A 21603-nucleotide genomic window follows, 5' to 3' on the forward strand; every position below is an offset into this window, starting at 1 on the left:
CATCTGGAAAAATATTCAGGTATTTAACTCCTATTTGAGGACAAAGCCATCAGTAAACTCAACAGGAGGTTTAGTTAAACAGATACAGCTCTTCCAGAAAAATGTGATGCTCAAAGACCTTAGCATGTATGGGAGCAGAACGGGGTCAAGCAAATTTGGATTATCAATCTATTATCCTTGCCGCATCTTTCATAGGCTGAGCTGAACTTGCTGTGCATGACATCCCTGAAAAAAAACACTCATCAATCTAATGCACCATTGTCTTTGTGTATCATAAAGATGACTGAAACTAGCTGATGGCTATTTATCCCCTCACTAACCAGGGAACAAGGCAAGGAGAGCTGAGACTTTGGAAGGAAGACTAAGCATTGCTCATGAGAATATGTACCTGCATCTTTGTCAGAGTTGGAAGAGTTTACTGAAAACATGAAGTAAGGTTTATGTGCCCTGAAACATGTTCTCTTCACCTTCTCTAACTATACTGATCAAATAAAAGATCTCTTTACATACTTTGCCTAATTTCTGTTATGTCAGCAGGCCTCCAAACAAAAAACAATAATTCAAGCAATCCACACATACAAAAACTCAGTGTAAAAGGTACACTTACCCATGTAAAGAAGAAATTGAAAGCTTACCTTTGGACCTGCTGGCCCAGGCAGACCAAATGCTCCTGGCTGTCCTGGTTCACCCTGTAAGTAACAGCAGCAGAAGTGGTAAATGCTAATATTTTTTTTTTCTACAGAGGCTAAGATAACTCAAAGAAGTCTTTATATATAGCTTTAGAAATGGAAGCTCTATCCACTATCTACAGTCCTGAGTACCATTATCTGGAGATCTAAAAGTCTGCATTGTGCTTTCTTTGCAAAAATAAAAGCAGAAGGAGACAAACAAAAAACTGAAGTAGTTATTCATCTGCTCTTCAAACACAACCACCGAAATAGCTAGAAATGAGTTCTGTACGAAGCAAACAGCTTGCACCAACTACATTCTTCAGCTGATGATTCCTTGGAGATAACATATTGCATTTGGTTGGTGCAATAAACACATCCTATAAGAAATTCTGCAAACCCAAGTAAGTCACTGTCCGATACCAGACCGTGCCATGCAGGAAGCAATGAGGTTGTACCAGTTCTGGAAGAGATAAGGCACACTATGCCTGTGCAGGTCACGGGTCCAGGTGGCACAAAGCAGAAACAGGATGTAGAGTGTCAGAGAAGTAGGAGCTTTTCTGCTGTGTATCATTACTTTTGAAGCATTCCAAGCCCTTTCCCCAAGCTCCTCCAGACACCATAAAATGACTGCTGAAAAGGGATGGTGAATGGGATGATCAAGTTCCTTCCCCAAGGACAGCTAAGGCAAAAAGAAGTCAAGTAAGGCAAAGAGTTCAGAATAACAGACCATTTGGATGAAGAAAATTGAAAGGGATGGTGTTTGAACTCCAGTGGTCGAACATAGGAAAGGATGAAAACTCCAAAACACATTTATATAAGATGCTGGAAAATTTATCTGTGGTTTTATTCCTCATGTGTAATTTTTTTAAAGGCAAAATTTGGTATGCTTTGTCCTTCTTTGACCTATCTCTGAACCTCCTTCTTTGTCCTTAGCTTTTAGCAGTGCCCAAGAAGAGCTCAGGTCCTTGTTTCTGTGGCTGAGCTGCCTGTTTGCCCAGAGAGGTTGCGGATGCCCCATCCCTGGAGGTGTTCAAGGCCAGGCTGGATAGGGTCATGGACAACCTGATGTAGTGGGTGACATCCTTGCCCATGGCAGGGGGTTGGAAATAGATGATCTTTAAGGTTCCTTCCAACCCAAGCCAGTCTATGATTCTGTGATATTTCTCCCACACCTATCTATTTGCTCCTGGAAGCACAAGATGCTCCTGGAAGCACCCCCTGCCCTCTCCACTGGCTGACGTCTCTTGGCCAGACTCAAACCAAATTGCTGAGCTCTGCAGCTGCAGCTATCAACCACCACAGCCACAACGAGTCCCAGACCTTAGGCTGCCACGACTTCCCCCCTCTTCCAGCTTAATGAATGGGAACAGAGCTGCCCCTGGAGCATCTGGGGATGGCTAATCCATACAACACCCACTGTCGCTGGGAACATGCGAGGGAGAGTGCCGAGGCTATTAACCTCCTGCCGTTTGTTTCTGCTGCTCCTAAAATGGCCATACAAATCCCCAAGACGTGTTTCACTCAATACAGATTGATTTCCACTGCCTGGTTTGCACTGCAATACAAGGATTACATGGGTGGGGGAGGGGAAGAATAAAAAAACCTTACAGCTTCTCCTTTTGCTCCATCCTTCCCTGGGAGGCCAGGCGAGCCAAGGGACCCCTGTAACAACAACAGGACTGTCATCAGCACGATATTAACACCACTTGCAAGCGCAAGGACATGAGTAATGCAGCAAGACAAGAATAAGGAATGAGGAGAATCATTTCTACACAAACATTTATTATTTACAGTCTCTGGAGGAGCTGCAGCTAACATTAACACACTATGGCCAATTGATGAGCTGTTAATGAGGAACTAGGCACTCTTGGCCACTTAACTCACTTAAGAGTAAATTAATATAAAAGCTCTGCAGCCGATGGGACACATAACCATTGAGTCATCTTAATATCATCTTTCCTCAGCCTGTCCACCATTCTGTTGTCTCAAAAACCTGCTGTTTTGTAACTAAATACTGATTTTTTATTTATTTTCGACTCCGTGCCTGTACAGCATCCACTCCAAAGCTCAGAAGCCTCTGGGCACAGCTGTAATGAACATAAGCAATGAGCCTAAAAGCAAACAGAAAAGAAGCCTTGAAAAACTGAAGCAGCCCTCAGGAACTACCCTACCTACAGGGAAGTGAAGCTCAGAGCTGGGAATGTGCAAAGCTGTAGAAAACAAACGAACAGGAAAACCAGGCACCGCTTCTTAAATCTGTCTGCACACCAGGATGAATGGGACTAAATATGTTGAGGCTGGCAGCAGCACAGATAACAGGGACTGCAGCAAACACAGGGGAAAGCCAAGTTTTACTGCATGCAGCTGGCAGTTTAAAGAACAAATGGAGAGTGGGAAGGGAATAGACACAGAACAGGAAAGCCCAAGTACATGGGAAGGAATTGGCCGAGTGTTTTTACTCCTAGGTTCTGCAGCAGTTTCTTTTTAGGAGGATTATTTAAAAAAAGGAAAAAAGAAAAAAAAAAAGCCTCAAATGAGAAACAGGCACAGGCACTGCAAATGGTTACTATGGGCTCTGATTAAACCAAACAGGTTTGCTGTGTATTACTTGGAGGGGGCTCTTGCCTTTTGCAATCCTGAATATTTACTGTTTTAGAACAGGTGGGAAACATCTAAATTGCTGAAATCTCTCCTGCAAATGACATTTAAGGCATCTCTGACAAAAGTGTCCAGAGTAAATACTAACAGATAGAGCAAGCCTGGTACTGGATTATCTTTTTCTTTGTTTGTTTGTGTTATACGAGGCTGCCACAGTAAGCAGCAAAAGGCCATCTCAGTCCAAAGGTTATTTATGCTCAGTGAAGAAAAAGGACATGATACTCTTTTGCCTTCTATGTCTCATACTGAAGAAATATTGGTATTCCTGTGTGTGGAAACACTTAGCTCTGAGCCCTCTTCTATCCTGTTTCAGAGTTTTACAGCCTTTGGACAAAGTTCCTGCCCCTGCGATCTCCACATATTTGCCAAATGTGGCCGAGCACAGGCTTAGAGATGCGAAGGGTTACTTTGCAGACAAACAGCACAACACAGTTTTATTTTCTTAGCATCTTGCTAACACACAAAAAGAAAACAGAGGTAAGACAAAAGACTTACGAAGATCTATTTTCATAAGCCTTCCTCAATAGCTTTATGAACACATCACAGTGTAGTTAGTAAAGGCTCGGACTTACTTTTTCTCCTTTATCACCTTTCAATCCAGGAAAGCCGGGGGCTCCTTCTTCACCCTAAAACACCAAAACAAAATGTACCTTGTATGAAATAGTATATATATCTGTGTATTTAGAGATCACAGTTACCTCTTGGAAGTTGAGGCCAACCTCTCCTCCTTGCTGTAAAAGATGCTGCTCAATCACCTGCAACTTGGCCATATTTGAATGTGTTCACTTCCAATTTTCCAACCATCTGCCTCTTACTGATTTTTTTTTTTTTTTTTTGTAAATACCAGCCAGGAGGAGTCTTTTTTCCAAGAACAAAATTAGAGGCATATCCTTGTTAAATAAAACTATTTCAAGCATAGAAACATTTCACTGACAAACTCTCATTGCTGCATTTCAAAGTACAGGGACTTGAAATTTTCTGTGGCCAACATACTGCCAGAGATATATCATTTATTTCCCCTTTTACCTGTTCACGTTAAGCCATAAGGTACACCTTAGAAGCCATTCCATTTAGACCTTTATCAGTAGGTACTTCTCATAGTCAACAGCTGATGTCTTCAAAGACTCAGAGCACGTTTCAGACAGTACTCAGTGAAGGAGCAGGATTATGCCCAGTATTACACAGATTTGTTCAAAATCCAGCAGCCTGCCTACGTTTGTCCTGCATGTTCATGCTTCAACTGATGGCACCCAGGATCCAGCATTGCTGGGTTTTACAAGAGACGTTGGCATGTGTCCTACAATGGATGGTTACCAGCATTTCTGCTACCTGAAACGGTGGACATCCATGCATGGGACATTAGGTAGAGGTTGGACGTGGTGCTTAGGGACACAGTTTAGTGGGTAGCATTGGTGGTAGGGGGATGGTTGGACCAGATTATCTTGGAGGGCTTTTCCAACCTTTATGATTCTATGATTCTATGATTAAAACTGCTAGACTGCTAGCAAGTGGCATGGCACAAAGCAGAGCTAAGCCACTGAGAGCTTTTTCCCTGTCTACTTCTGTAACACAGAAAGATCCCATTGAAATAACACTGAAGTGGTTAAGCCAAGCACATGAAAATTAGAAATGTATCCAGCAACTCTGGAATTTTCTAAGCTAACTGTAAACACGTATGGACTACCTACCTATGCAAGTAAGTTCAGGCCAAATCCTGCCATTCTCAGTTTTATCTGCTTTGTTTTTTTTCATGAACAGTCTAGTACACTTGGATGGATGTATTCTAAGGGCAAGGTTCCAATCAATTTCAGACAAAAAGACAAAATATGGCCTTATTTATAAGCATAGTTTGCACTTATGAGTATATTTTGCACTTAAAGGACAATAAAAGACAGTATCTGAAAAGTATCTGTACTCTATATGTAAATTGAAGTCATTAAATACTTTAATAATCACATTTCTTGCTAACTGAACCTTCATGCAGCACTCGGCCTAGGATTTCCAATGCAGCTAGTGGTACAAATCAGATCTGCTGTATTTGAACGGCTCCCTGATGAGATAGAAAACCCATCAAATAGCAAATGTGATTTTAAAGGAAATTATTTGCTCTAAGAGGTCAATATAACTTGAAGAAACTGCTGTTCCATGGCAAAATGTGCAGCATAGGTAGAACAATGATTTGTATGTTTTCTTGGCAAATTAAAGGAATAGGGTTAAATAACTTTTATTTTTCTTTTTTTTTTTTTTTTCTTCTTCTTTATGAAGTAACAACTTCTTGGCATAGCTGAACAAAGTAACCCTGATATCAGTCAATAAATTTCATACAGTGCTCAATGAGCCATTCATGTTGGACAGCACCTAAAAATGTTTCTCCTCCAACCTTCCACTCATAGAATCACAGAATCATTAAGGTTAGAAAAGACCTCCAAGATCATCTGGTCCAACCATACCCCTACCACCAATGTCACCCACTAAACTATGTCCCTAAGTACCATGTCCAAACTTTAGTTAAACACCCCCAGGGACGGTGACTCCACCACCTCCCTCAGGAACCCATTCCAATGCCTGACTGCTCTTTCTGAGAAGAAATGTCTCCTAATGAAAAGCACCATCAACAGTGAACTCAGACCAAGCTGTTCAGGGTTTTATACACTTCGGTTTCCCCTTTTGATTTTCCACAAGAAAGCTGCCTGCAAAGATGTGAAGTCCAGAACAACGTGTTGGCCTTCACAATGAAGGGACTGCATGGCCATTTTCAGGAAAGAACTGTAGACTCTCCCCTACCCAGTGATCATACATACCAGGAGCAGCTTTTCAGCCCACTGATCAGCCCCAGGGTCAACAAGGAGGGGAAAGAGGCTTCAGGGATTCACCATGCTCAAGGAGTACATGAACCAGCAAAGCCCAGCTCTCCAAGGAGCTCCCTAAAGACATTTTCTCCATCTGTATCTACTGCCACAGCCTCCCTCCTGCTGCATAAGCACTGTGTGGCACACCCCAGGTGCTCCAGCACAGAACTGACCCTTCACTAGAAATAAATTTAATCAGTTTGCAGTGGCAATCTTCAAGTACCCACCAGCCTTACCAGAAAACTGTGCAGAAGCAACCTAGATTCTCAATACAAGTTTAACATCCACTGGGGAACCACCACTGAATGCCACCACCCAACAAAGTAGGTCTCCTACTTCTGCCACTTCATCTGACTCCCTTGTAGCCCTGGAAAACTGCTTTGTGTCCAGCAGAAAAGACTGTCAGGCAAAGGGTAGGTTCAGCAGCTCTTTGAACCTCAATAAAAGCTTGAGATTGTGTTGTCTATATCGAAACACGCACGTTCACAAAGTAAAGTGCATAACCTACAGGAGTGATCAGCGGAAGAGAGCGGGAAGCAGAAAAGCACTGACATTGCTGTGCTTTCATATGGTGCCAAAGGAGCTGTGACAGGCAGGGATGGAAAGCAACCAAGAGCCTGCACCCTCAGCTCACTGCCAGCTGCCAAAACCCTCACTAAAGGACGCAACTAACTGGAACAGAGTTCTGTTGCCAGGGCAATTTATTTCACTAAGCTTTTTTTTTTCTTTTTTTTTTTTTTCTTTCTTTTTTTTTTTTTTCCTTTTTAGTACCCAATTCATGAACTGCATCACAATCACAGAATGATCACATTTTCTTTTCAAGTGGCCAACAGAATTATTTTTTAACCAGGTAAGATCCCAACTGTTGGGCTTACTGTGCTGCTAAGACCTCAGGAAGTGTTGGTGTACCCCAAAGCTGTGTGTTCCCCCCTTGCCCTCACCCCAATTAGGTCAGCTGGGTTAGCAAAGGACCAGTGCATCTCTCCTGGAAACCACTAAGGCCAGGGAAAGTTGCAATTAGAGAATGACAATATTGATTGAAGGAGAAATCAAAGGGGCCTGAAATGATGGTTTTGAAGAGGAGTTCTTGCTGGGGAGGTTACAACTCCAGCAATGAGGCTCAAAAGGAAGGCAGTAGATTTTCCTGAGTACTTTTTAGTTTCTTTTTAAGTTCTTGAACATACTGTCTTTTCCTCATTCACTGAAAATCTAGCCACGTATGTTTAGCTTCATCCTCTGCGCTGCACAGCCAGTGGCCTTTAATCAAACCTTCCCACCAAGGTTAACAAGAGAATAAACACGTTGATTAGCTCATCGTTGGCAAAACCCTTGACAGAAGGGTCTACATCTGGCAAGCTGCCATCGGATCTCAAGTGGCCAGAGGACTTCTCGTGGGATATCACTGTGGTGTGCTCTCAGCCAAGTGGAAGCAGCCACTGCTGAGCAAGAGAGGGCTGGTAGGTACTGCAAGCACTGAAGTCATATAGTGGTACAGACTGTTAGCATACAGAGGTAACGTACCTAGTGGGTAGCTAGATATTTCTACAAATGCCACTTTTCATTTTTCAAGAGTCATTCTATGAGTATTTACTTGAATTACAGCAAGGCCTCATTTCTTTCCTGCTTGGGTCACTCTGTCAGACACTGTATAAATAAATACTAAATGACAGTCACTACACTCAAAAGCCCAGTTCAAAATTGCAAGCGATATGTAAATGTAATAAAGAAATAGCAGAGACAGAGGGTACAGGCTAGTGAAATAGCTGCCAAGCAGACACGGCTCTGCAAGTGCACTGGGCTGAAGGATCTAGTTATCACGCTGCGAGAAATGGGTCAGCTTCAGCAGCTGGCATTAAGCCCTGGGGAAGAAAAGCTCATTGCATTTCTTGCACTAAGGCCAACCGTGGTTGTACACACTGAGAAGGATAAAAATAATTCTGTATATTCACAGGCTGGCTGTGTTCCCAGCTTCGACACAATGAGATTCTGGTGGTGACATGTAAACCGTACGTAACTCTTTATCCCATGCATTTCTGCTGCCACCCATCTACTTTATGGACAGCTGAACTTTTTTAGGGAACTTTTTCTCCTTTCTAGAGAAACATCTGGACTAGGACAGGAAGGTAACAAGGACCAGGACTCCAGGGAAGAAGCAGAAGAGACTACTATTAAGGAGAGGTACAGAGTACAGCTTCTAAGGCAGCTTCCCTTAGGCTTAGCCAACAGCTCCTAGTTTTGATGGAGTACCTTCATACTTTGGGTGGGGTGGCCTGTTGTTTCCTTGGCCTATAGTTTTGTGCAAAAATGTTTGAGCATGTATGTATTTTTACCTGTGAAGAAGTGTATTAGTAAATATGGCAGTTTGGCTTAGGAATTTCCCAAAATACTGACTCTTACAAACTGAGGATGTAGCACCAAATAAATCACTCCGAGAACTCAATCTTTCTTTCCCTAATGAACTGATACAAATTCTGTGAGCAAATTAAGAGGTTTTCTAAGCCATACTAAAACAAAAAGATTAGGCAGCATTCAGTAAGATAGAATTTTGAATTTGCTTGTATTTAATGGTTGTGTTCAGTCTCACAGAAAAAGATACAGAGCAAGGCCTAAGCACTACTTTTGTCCTTCCTGGGTGTCTCAAAGCAAGGTTTTTATGAGCCATGTGTTTTTTCCAGACCCAATGGGCAAAAGAAAATGCCACATCCCAAAGAAACTGAGAGCCCAGGCAACTCTCAGCTGCTGCAGAGTATTGATATGACTAAGAATAAAGATATCCCCATCAGCTTCAGGTTACTACAGCAGCTGAAAATACAGGTGAGCTGGGAAAGTATAAACATTTATAGATAGGTTCCTTTATTGGCTTGTGCATCAGCAGTTATCCCATTTTTAGATTTGAGTAAGGACATGTTCCTGGCATACCAGTGTCACATGGATTTACCAAATCATGTCAGCTCTAGGCTAGAGATCCCTCCATGGTCAGGAAGGTCGTAAGGTCTCTTTTGAAATTATTATTTTAAAACCTATCATTACATGCTCACCATATGCACTCATAATGCACACTCAGCTTAATTTGTTGCATATCATCCAAAGATTCCCCTCCCTTGGGTTAAACTGAGCCTTACTAGCCCATATAATCACTGAATGTTATGTATATGGGCTGTGACTAGATTATATCTACATCCCATGTAGATCCTCAGATGGCTGAATGGAGATAATTGTAAAATTACAAAGTAGATAATCTAATTGCTAGATAATATGCTTCCTCAAAGATGGAACTACTACTACACAGATTTTGCCATATCCAGCCTCAGAACAGAGACCTAAAATGGAGGAAGAAGTTGTCCTCCTGTACATGGAAAGATACAGAGATACAATAATTCAGTATTACCTGATTCTAGAGAGACATGGAAAGCACAGGAAGGAATAACCCATCAGTGCTGCTTTTTAAGCAATCTGCTCAAGTTTAACTGCTTTTCTTTCCTCCACTTGCAGCTCCTTAAGCAGCTGCCAAGTTTACAAACATTTCTTCCAACTTGAGAGCAGCTGTGGCCTATAATCACATATTTTATTTCAAACTCTGGGTTGTGGCCTATGTTAATGGAAATGAGAGCAAACTAAACAAGAAAATAATGGGGAAAAAAAAAAAAAAAAAAAAAAAAAAAAAAAAAAAAGACAGTCCAAAACACATGGTTAGATTCTTATTTTCCTGTCAAATTCAAGTAAATCACCGGACTTTTCCTTCACCTTCACAAAGCAGACTACAGAAGATGTACCACACCAAGGTCAATTCTATATACCACCTTTATTCTCTCTTCCAGATTGGTCTACACCTAACACAAAAGCACCCCTTTTCTAATCCCAAAATGAAATAAAAATGTCTAACCCTGTCACAAAACATCAATAGAGGTGTCACTGGGAGACCTGCACAAATCTGCCAAGCAGGGCTCCATGAATCACACACTCAGCATATTGACAGCTTGGCAAGGCGGGGGATCTATGGCCAAGGTGGGAGATGAAATAGCAAAAGCTGAATCAAAATAGAAGAAAACGGGCAAGATAAATGGAAACAGAAGGAAAACTGAGCTGCACAGTGTTACAGTTTCATGATTAATACACCTCTCTCTCCTCTGTTAATTAACTTCACAGTATCCCTGTGAAATGAGAATTTACAGCAACTCCAATATTGCTTTCATTCCACAAGGGTGATAAGTCAGAGGTGCAACTGGAAACACATGGAAGGCCCCAGAGTCTGTGACAAAGATAGAAACTCACTGCAAATTTCCTAGGTCCTAGGTCAGTGCCCTAACCATAAGTCAAATCTTTCTCCTGGCTATTTGACCTGCATTTAATTTGGCAACCTGATGTTCCCAAAGGATAAACCAAAAGACTGTGGGTAAGTGGCTGCTGCTAATCCAGCCCTAAACAGTTTTCAGGGTTTGATGAGAAAAGTGCAGAAGGAGATGTTGCAAATTGAGTATGTCTTTAGAAATATTGTCAGTCCTGGGCTTGGTGTTTTGTTTTGTTGTTGTTTAGTTTAGTTTTGTTTCTTTTGTTTTGTTTTGGAGTGATGAGGGAAATATTAAGTTTCATTAAAGGCCAGAGGTGATCTGCAGATGAACTGAGATGCAGAGCTGCAGTGGATGTGTCACCCAGCTCCATTTTCAAAAGCTGCTGACCAGACAGGCAGCACAAATGACTGCCATTTTCTAAGGCACAGATGCAGGATTGTATTAGCTTAATGATGCTAAAACTCTATTAATATCTTGGAAAATTTGACAACAAAACTGGCATTATCTTCTGCTTCTGCAAGAAATAAGACATTCATTTCAACTAGGAGTTCACTTCAGTTCATTCTAAGAAGAGAAGAAAATCATCTTGCTTTGTCACAGTATTATATTCTGATTTTATAAAAAGAAAAGCCATGTGGACAACATACACAGGAGTCAGTAGAAGTTGTAAGTGTGCTTAGTCTATCAGGAAGCCCAGCCCAGTATTCAGACAGCTTGTTAAATGATAGTTACGAACATATATATATATGTGTATATATATATAAATATACACCCATAAACTTGGTGCTGCAGGTGAGAAGATTCATCAGAACTTAGTGACTTGGTAACCGACCGTATCCTGATCAAGGTCAGTGTTCAGAATAGGATGGGAATCTCCTAAGACTTCAAAGCACTCATCATTACTGCTAATTAGCTTCATACTACCTGCAAGTCCACTGTGACACTCCTTCACTAACTACATAGGGGATTCCTGAAAGAGTGGGATGGTCTGACACCTCTGACAACTGTTCAACTGTCAATTCAACAGTATGAAAACTGCCCCATGTATTAAGCAACTGCCCCACCTGTATCAAGACTGCCTTCAAGACTTACTTGCACTGAACATCTACCTCTGTAACAAAGCAAGGGAGATAACAGATAATGTCCTAGCTGTTGCATTTGAAATTCCTCTGTTCAACAGCTATACGAGTTGTTTGATCAACTGACCAAATCCTCTCAAGTTCAGAAAAACAACTGAGAAAAAAAAATGGATTACAAGAGGTTGGATTACCAGCAGCAAAAGTATTAGTTGCTGGGAGGCAGATTTTCTTGCAGATCTCAGAGGAAAAACATGCAAGCAAAGGCAAGAGACAACTCAGTTGATTCTGCTTGCATCTCCCTTGGTATTCTGCCTATGTACCAGTCTTTGCAAACAGCAAAAGACTGTCACAGTAAAGTAGGATTTAAATCCCTGTGCTAATCAGGATGCACATGTAGCACAGTCTGGTGGCCCCTGGAGCACCTAAGAAATCCAGTGTGAAAGAGAAAGCAAAGATGACTTCATATTATTGAACAATATGTATCAAGATGAGGGATTGATTGACAGATCATTTGTATCCTGCCTTGACATGGTGAAAGCCAGAATCCTCTCTGCTTGTGAAAGATAGCCCAGGGATACAGATTTTCCTTGTATAACCAGACCAGATAATAAGATCTCATCTATTTTTCCAGTGACAAAATATATCTTGAACATAAAAAATCCTCTATACCTGATCATGGAAAGCCAATAAAACCAGATATGATGTGAGCAAGAGGTCCTTACTCATCCATCCCAAATTTCTACTGATGTGGAAGAACTGTTACCAAAATTAAATTCCCATTTCTGTTTCTCATGGTTGGGACAAGAGGATGCATTTGTTGGACACTTTGAAATGTGAAAAACAGAACAGCTCTGCTCTAAAACCTTCCTTGTCTCAAAGTAAAAGCTGATGCTCCTTCCTGGTATATGCCAGAGCTTGGGATGAGGCAAAAAGCTTGTGAAGTGCTAGAGGGGAAGTGTCCACTGAAGTAGAAAAAATAACTCAGTCATATATCATGACACTTATTAATTTACATTCTTACATCTACAGATAGCACACAGAAAATAGTTTGGAGCATGTGGATGATTAGTTAGGTGCTGGATTGATATGTATTTATATTGCTAGAAAAATCTTTTAATTCCTTTTGCTCTGCTTCTGGGAAGCCCCTGATGCTCCAGACGTCCACACACCCCTTAAAAGTGTCAGCAGCATTTTGTGCAACATCTGAGAAGAGCATATCAGGGCAAGGGAGTACTGTCTTGAGGTACTCCAAAATCCAGTGAAAACCTGCTCTAATACATCTGCTGCTTCTGTTATTCCACATTCACCACTTACAGACTACTCCAGTGCCTCACTGAAGCGTGTAGAAAGCTTTTCCTCAAGTTTAACCGCATCAACTTGTCCATGATTTCTTCCCCTACCTGGACTATAAAGCAATGCTGCTCCCAAGTCTTCATTTCGAAGTGCTGTGATTATTCTTCTCATTTTACATATGGAGACACCAAGGCACAAGGGGAAAAGCTGAGGACAAGATCCCCTGTGGAGCCAATGCCAGAGCTGGGGACAAAACTGGATCTCCAGGCCACTTCAGCACCAAATGCATCTGATTCTCTTGAAATAATGACCACTAATGATCTTCTCACTGTTTTACTGGGAAATAAGCATTTGCCATGAAAAAAACATTTGCTATTGTGTGTGTGTTCATTGCCCAGAAAGGTCTGAGACAAAAATCATCATCTTTATGTCATATCCAGAGACGACAGGTCTTGTAGGCTTTGGAAGACTAGGTAGTGCTGAAGACAAAGGGTGAGAGACCCAAAAGGGTGAACTTCAGATGTCCAGGTTGATACCAGGGTTCATACAGAACAGCATGAAACACAGGGGTGCTGTGATACCACCTGCCCCTCCACCTGCACTGTCACAGAGCCACGGTGCTCAGCCATGACCAAGGAAATTCAGCCAGGAAACTGCTTTGATCAGCGGAGCACACCATGAGAAGGGGAAAAACTGGGCTGCTTGACTGCAACAGCAGAGCAGAGCTTGTGACACTGCCCCTGCCCTAATATCAGAAACATTGAGAGGGAGGAAAAGCTGCGTGGCTATCATGGGCTGGCTGGAAGGGCAGATGTGAAAATGTGAGAGGGGCAGAGAGAACTTAGATGGCTTTGACAGACAGCAGATAGCAACCTGCTTTGTGTAATGCTTCAGCTGTCTGTAATTCAATAGGCTACAAGACCTGTTTCACACCGCTAGCAAAGCTTTTCACTTTTGCACCTAACAGACAGCTAATCCATACCTATCAATTGCAATATCGCTCTCAGGAACATCTCAAATCTGAGCAAGAGTTATAAATGACAGAATCAAGGAAATCTGATTTTTTTTTCTACCTCTCCCCTCCAGCTCTTCTAACAGAGGAAGCAAAAAGATGGCAAATCTTTCTCATTCGCTTCCTTTCTACGCTGCCAATGGATCTTGGCAGAGAAAGCCTCTAAAGAAGTGCTGGGGATTTCACAAATTTCTGGTTGCCAGTAGATGTCATTATATACCAGCAGTGTGCCTGCCAGCCCGAGTCCAACGCTGAGAGAGAAAAAGAAAGAAAGAAAAAATAAAGTGATGTTTTCTAAGTTTATGTAAGTAAAAAACACGTTACTAGTACCCTTGCACTGCTGAGAATTAAGCTGTCACGATGCACAATTAGTAAGTGATCTGGCTTTGAGCTGTTTATTACCATCTGCAGCTGTTATTCTGGGTCACAGAAAACCACAGAATTTCTCTAAAGCCCTCTAATTATTGTTAAGAAAAAAACTCCATCAAACCACAGTTATTTAGCTGTGCAGAATGTACTTTAACTACAGTTAAGAGGACTGAGAAATACTTGAGGTGCAGACCGAAATTGTCTGTGTGCACAAGAGGATTCAGACCGTACTCAGAGCACCAAGGCAGACAGCGACATTACTACACCTTACTCTTTAATGAGAAGACTCAGAAAAGAAATGACAGCTACAAATTACTCCAATGAGCTCCACGAAAGCCTTAGGAATTAGTGGAGGTGCTATTATACAGATGTAGACCATTAGGAAGACATGTAAACATTGGATGGGGAGGTTAAGTGCTGGATGACCTTAACCAGATGAAGCCCATAGCCAGGAATGGATTCTGAGGGATATAATTCCCAGAAGCAGAAAAAAATATATATAAGGAAAAAAAAAATCTGCAGATATTGCACTTTCACTTTCCATTACCAGCTCAATTTGAGCTATGCTCACATTATTTTTCATTTGGCAATAAACTAACAAGATGTGAGTGCTAAGAACCATGCCCTGAGGAGGCAATGTTTCCACAGACCTTGTCTCCAAGGAACACCAATTACTGGGTGACTGGGGTTTTGTTTTGTTTTCCAATTTCAGACTCAATAGTATCTCTGAACTTGGAAATGTTTTACCTTCTTGTTACTGTCAAGATGTGCTGGCTGAAAGAGTGCTGCCTGCAGTCCTGGACCCTGGTGCCTCCCAGAGCCCTCAGTCTCCTCTCAGCCAGCCAGCCCCAGGTAAACCAAGCTATATTCAAGATATTTTGAACTTGATGACTATCCAAACACTACAGCAGCCCAAGCAAGGCCTAGAAACTTCTGCAGCATCTTGCCTGCAACAGGGCTCAAGGCTTCAGTGGCAAAAGGACGCAACATCAGTTTAGGTATATGGACTGATTCTTAATCCTTGCAAGCTTAGACTCCACATTGTATACATGCTCAGAACACATGTTCTAATATGTTTTGGTTATTCTCCCTGCTTTGTATTCAAGCTGGTTTGAAGTTGAGGCTCTCACATTTGGCACTTAGTTGAACCGCACTGCAGCAACCTGGCCATGTACCTGGCTGCTCCTGGCCCTACCTTTCAGGCTCAGCTTCCCGACTTAGATTTTGATCTGCTTCATCACCAGGGATGAGCCTGGTGATCTAGACTCCTGGATGAACCTGAGTTCTATCAGTGACCCACTCTGCTCCATGATGTGGGTGCTGTGAGGTCCCTATGCTGCCGGCCATGGCATATCAGCTCCAGCCTGCATTTCCCTTGGGGTGTAACTGCCCCTTGTTGCACCCTGACACTCAGGGACTTGACTCTCAAACAGTATAGCTCTGCAAGTCCAAAATTCCAGCAAGTGAGCCACTATAACAGCCCTTCTGATGTCCAAATGCATCCCTTAAAAAAAATCCAGGCAAAAGCTCTCCTTGCCCTCCAACCTGTGCAACATTAGACTCCAGCTATGTTCTTTTTTCAGGCATTTCTGCACCCATTTTACTTGAGCCCCATGTTGCTGGCTGCCAGCCAGCCCCGACCAAGAGGCACTGTGGTCATTTGGTAAACCATGCTGATAAAGAAGTTATGTGGGGCAAAGAAGTTACATGGCTTTTAGGTCAGACCTTTCTTATATCCAGCTGCCTCGGGGTAAAGACAGAGAGAGAAGGGTTGCACGTAGATAGACTGCATCTGGCAGGGTGGATTTCCACAGCTTTTCCAGAAGCTCTAAAAATGGCAATATCTCCAGTTTGGAAGACACATAAGGGAAAGGGAAGCAAGGCCTTTATTTGAAGGATATAGCAGGAAAGATATGCAAAGCCTGGAGGGAAAGAGAGTCTCCAGCTTCATTTTACAGGAACAAAGACTAGCTGCTTTGCCTAAGGTCAGCAAATCTGTTGGAGCCAAGTTTAAAGCCCACTTCTCCTGCAGCATAGTCCAGAGCCTTAGCAATCTGCCTGCTTCTCTATGCTTGGTCTTGCAGTCACTGCATCTCTAATAAGCCAAGCCACTTCAGAGGTTTTATTCTCATTAGAAATCCTATAATAATCCGCCTGAATTTTTTATCAGGGCAAGTCATTACCATGAAAAAATTCCAACAACACAAAACCCCACACACATTTTAGGAGAACATAGACTTAATCTTCTAAAGTTGTTTCTCATATTCATTGATGCGTTTGTGATTATTAGCATGAAGGGAAACAGATAAGGCACAAAGGGAAAGCTCAGATACTCTTGGAAACATATTATCAAGGGAACTCCCATAGAGCACTGTAATCTGTAATGAAACCTTCATCCACACCTCTGCAGGGGAAGGTGGGTGCTCTGGGTTAGAATTTTTTCCTCTACAGAGTGGCTTCCTATGGAAAAAAATCAAAGCAGCAATCACAAGACCCAACTTTTTAATCAAAATCCTCATTCATTTTTCTCCCTGGCACCACACATTACTAACCAAGCTATTCTATATCTTGTTCTTCCACACAGGAGGAGCCAGAGATTTTTCTTCAACAGCTCTAGGCAGCATTGTCCCGAACCCTGAACAGGCTGGGGAAACTTCCGTCCCCTCCTGGGCAATGAGGCTGTTCGGGAGGTTCACCAAGAGTTGAACAAAAACTGTAAGAACAGCCAGCCCATAGCCCATCTGCAGCAGTGGCCTCATAGGAGACTTCTCCAGCCTACTGTCCTGTGATTGCACATCACAATTGAAAGTGACTTGCAGACATCCTAAAGCAAAGATAATGTCTTTTGTACTGAATAGATCTTGACAGATGTCTCTCTTCAAAGAATTTGTATGAACTTTATTTTTTTAAACACACACATTTCATCCTCCAGAGCAAACTGCAAGGAGAATCTCCAATGCATACTGTATGAAAAGCAAGTTCATTTCGTTCCTTTGAAACTTGCCATCAGCTCGTTTCTTTTGCTTCCCCTTAGCTTTTGCAATAAAAGAAGCAATGAAAAGATGAATTCCTACTGATGTGTCCATACCACTCAGAGTACCACAGATTTTTCACATACAAAGCCATCACTTCCCCTTTTCACTCACAGACCCTTCTCAGCACCGTTGGTTTTTGGGAGGCAAGGGTGGCTCAGCAGTGCTGGAAAATACTCTGCACCTTGCAAGACAAGGGTGTAAGATTTTGAAAGCCTCTAAATTAAACTTTGTACGGGGGCATTAAAAGAGCAGAGTGGCTTGTGACGTGGATGGCTGTGCCCCAGGAATGCAGACCACAAACTGTACAGAACCTCCCTTGTCAAATGTGATTTACCTGACTTTGATCAAGTCACTGAAACTCCGTCTTGCTTGAAACATCCTTAAAAAATGCTCTACAGCTGTTCTTCTTGCCCTCATTCTTCTCCTGCTCCCATCCCTTTTGGAGGAACAGAGGTCTGAAGATATGCTTTATAAGCTTTGGAGGACCAGGCCATCTGGTCTAGCAAATACCTGCTCAAATAACCTACAGAAGAAAGCCAAAACAGTGCCTTTCATGTTGATCATGTTACAGATTTGGATATTTTACCATATAAAATCAGCCTATTGGTAACATGAATGTGTGAAAAACAAGTGAATAAAGACACAGCACAAATTTAGGAACAGAAATACAACAGACTATGTCTTAATGCCACAGGGATTAAACACTTCAAGGGCTGAAAGATGATGGCCAACAGCAGAAAATCAAGATCCAACACAGAGCAGTGGCAACAGAACTACACCTGAATAAGAAAATCTACCCAGGAGCAGTTTGCATGATCACCTGAAGATACATTACGTTATTTTCTGGTTTGGTATATGTGTACAATTCCTTGGTCTGTACTTGCATGTTTCTGCACCTAGAGATCATCCTCCATCAAGCTGAGTTCTTTAGGGCTGGCAGGACACGCTGGGCTGTCACTTGTTCCATCACAGCAAATTTCTTGGTTTACAAAGTCACACAAGACCTCATGTCGACATGAATTAGGTTTTTAGCCACAGCTGCTATTATCTTTTGGTTTACCACTAATGATGTGCTTGGCATGTTATGTGTTCTAATGCAAGCACCACTCTGGCTTTAACTTAGAGATATAACTGAGGTAATGGCCTGGGGAAGCAAGGCCAGTGCCACTGTTGTCCTCCTGGAAAAGCACTGGATTTGTCCTCTAACAAATGCCTCAGACCTCACGTAATTGCCCTACACACAATACTTGGCAAAAACACGATCTGGCAGGTGTTTGGCACTAGCACAGCTGGAAAGCAATACTATAGTAAGGGGATTGATTTAATCTCATCATCTCAGTCTTTTCAAAGGTGTGATAACCTTCCTCTCTCAACACTTAGGATGGGAGCCTTGTTCCTACAAGAGAGTCCACAGCACACACATAACAAAGACTGCACGGACTGCAGCTGTTTGAAGTCAAATATCTCTGATCTAGTTTCCTAGCCCTGGCCCATACCCATAAAATCAAGGAAACATAAAGCTGTCACAGCCAGAGTGAAAAACAAGAATTCATGCTCACGCAGCCATTACAGCACAGCAGGCAAACAAAAAGGAGCCACATGAATCCTCTCCTTCCAGGTGTGTCACGTTCTCCTGTCTGGAAAAGGTCTCGTTTCCTAGGCTGTGCTCCTCCTTTTTCAGGATGGTAGATGGCAATCAGCATCACAGATACGTGTAGCCCATCACCCCGTAGTTCTGGCCCCTTCCCTCTCAAAGAGGCTTCTTCTGACAGCAAGACACAGACACGTCCTCCAGCCATATATCCACTGCACACAAACATGCAGGGGTGACCTCCCTACCCTACCTACCACTTTCTGCTACTGAATGCTCACCTTTACACCTAAAGGCTGACTTTAAGATGATTTTTTATGTTCAGAAAAAAATACACACAGACATAAACCCCATCATGTTCCCTTTAATCAAGCTAGGGAGTCACAGCATGTCAATTTTTGCTTTCCATCAGCAACAGCAATGACTCTCAGGCACTGGTGGACACGGGAGGCACACACACTGGCTCCCAAATGCACATCCTCTGCAGAGGAGCACATGCTGCCTTGGCTGGTAGGTGCTCCAAATCAACAAAATAAGCTGGCCATCAGCTCCGGGATCTCTGTGCCTTTACAGTCATTTGGGGCAGTCTGAGTTATTTGGCTATCCCAATCAGAGCAGTTCTGGGCAAACCTATTGTGTCTGGGGAGATCTTCTTATTTTTCCCCCCTCTGATCCAGATTTGCAGACCTATTTTTCCAGGCATGAGAATACTATAGATGGAGTGATGTTTTCCACCACTTTTTGCAGAGATCAGAACATAAGAAAACAGGAACTTGCTTCAACTGCAGCACAACTTACATTGTAAACATCATGTTTCCCATCAGACTGCTGACTCTCACCACCTGCCAAGCACGAGCTGGTTTCCAAAGGCTGAATTCTGAGTCTCAGAGGCTAAATAGTGGCTGTCAGTAGGAGGACTGCAGGAAGATGGATGCAGAAATGTGCGCTTTACAGCCCCCATGTCTCTAGCCCAGCTCAATAATATTTCCTGCCATGAGCAACCCTCATTTAGATTGTAATTTCACATGACACATTACCACCATATACAATCAATATATCATAATCATAGAAAGAACAAATGAGGAGATGGAATGGCCATAAATGCCATGTTCTTGCCACTGCAGCAATCTTCCTTTCAGATCACAATCCAATATTATTTTAAATTCCCTGAGCAATCGGGTAGCCACAGAATCCCTGGAAAACAGGTCCACAGACTCTTAAACCCATTTGCAGTATGAAGCATGACGATTTCCTTATTTCATCCCATCCATCTCTTAGACCCTCCTGTTGATCTTTTCTCATTGTACCCCACAACATGAAATTTCATTTTGGAAAAAAAGGAAAACACACACAGCCAGGTGCAATATGGAGTTGTGGGGGGAAACAGCTACTTGCCCTTTTCATTCTAGGTGTATAACCTCATTTTTTGGGGGAGTGGGAAGTTCCCAACCAGAATTGTCTGGAAATTCATGTCTCTTTGGATATACATTAATCCAATTATGCTTTATTTCTCACTGTTGATCACAGTTGAACATATTTTTCAAGACAGATGATCCAGCAATTTTCAGTGGTGTTACTTTCTATCTTTAATTTTAAAACTCTAAGTCTTATTTCTCTATCTTAACTGATATTTGCAATATGAAAATACTCTGGCTTTTGTCCTTCAGGTTATTAATGAAAATATCCAATGGAAAAAAAAGAATTATAGCAGTCTCCTCATGACCCAAATTTAATCCTGTTGAAAATTCAATAAACTTGAACTTATACATTCCGTTTGTTTTTCATCCTTCCAGCCAGTTACTTTACTGCATTATCCTCCATGAACTCACTGCTGCTTACATAAAACAAAGATTATGATTTCAATTTAATAGCATTTTACATGTCCAGTGCACAAAGGAAACTCAAAGAATATGAAGGGGAAAAGCAATGAACACTTGAAAGCTTTTCTATAGAAGGAAGCTTAACTCAATATAAAACTTCCCCACAAAGATCCAATTGTATCACATCTATTGCATTCTGTGCCCTCCAAAAGTTACCTCCAAGCTAAGCAAGCATCTCTCATTTAATTAGTTCAAGAATGGATTAGATCTTACCTTTTCTCCTTTTTCTCCTCTGCCATAGGCTCTGCCCTAGAAATGCAAAAAGAAGAACGTACATTTAATAGCAAGGGTGTCAAACTATACTGTAAATACATATTTCATCTTTTCCTTGATATCTATGTGTGTGTGTGCATAAATATCACTAATAAATATATGCACAAAATCACAGGATGGTTAATGTATGTAAAGTTACTTTTCGGGGCAAAATCCCTCAAAAATACTTCAGTTACAAATTAAAATAGATAGCCCATCCCCAATTCTCCTACTCTAGCACCAGAAAACACATCTTGTTTTTCACCGATACCAGAGTCTGATATTACATTTTCAAAATCAAAGATGCCAGCAACTCTAATTAGACTGAGGGTTAAAAACCTCCTTGCTTAAAAACTCAGCCTGGCATTTGCACTAATTGCAGCTGGGGAAAGCAGGATCTTGGTTATCTGAATGTAAAGAAGTTGGGAGAGATTTGCATCTTCTTTGTGTGTAGTTGCCTCTTACTGTCCTCTGCTGGACGTGCAGCTGTGCTAAAATCAAGTACATCCAAGACACATATTTTAACTAAAATGCCAATACTAAGTTAATTATCAACTAAACTCAGGGATGAACCCATCCATTCCCACCTGAAAGGCCAATGGATGCTAGAAAGACCAGTTTCTCC

The 21603-nt window shown here is 42.0% G+C and overlaps 1 protein-coding gene across 1 annotated transcript in view; it reads right to left on the minus strand.

Annotated features, from left to right (window-relative positions):
- The window catches only part of COL22A1 (collagen type XXII alpha 1 chain), a gene marked incomplete at its 5' end in the record, with an annotated part of 198133 nt that overhangs the window by 98466 nt on the left and 78064 nt on the right, over positions 1-21603 (minus strand). The window contains 4 exons of the mRNA XM_082755403.1: positions 636-689; positions 2280-2333; positions 3902-3955; positions 20940-20975. Coding sequence (XP_082611529.1) covers positions 636-689; positions 2280-2333; positions 3902-3955; positions 20940-20975 — 198 coding nt within the window. The remainder of the gene's footprint in view (positions 1-635; positions 690-2279; positions 2334-3901; positions 3956-20939; positions 20976-21603) is intronic.

Source organism: Aythya marila (genome assembly GCF_965140915.1).
Source record: "Aythya marila genome assembly, chromosome: 2".
Lineage (NCBI taxonomy): Eukaryota > Metazoa > Chordata > Aves > Anseriformes > Anatidae > Aythya > Aythya marila.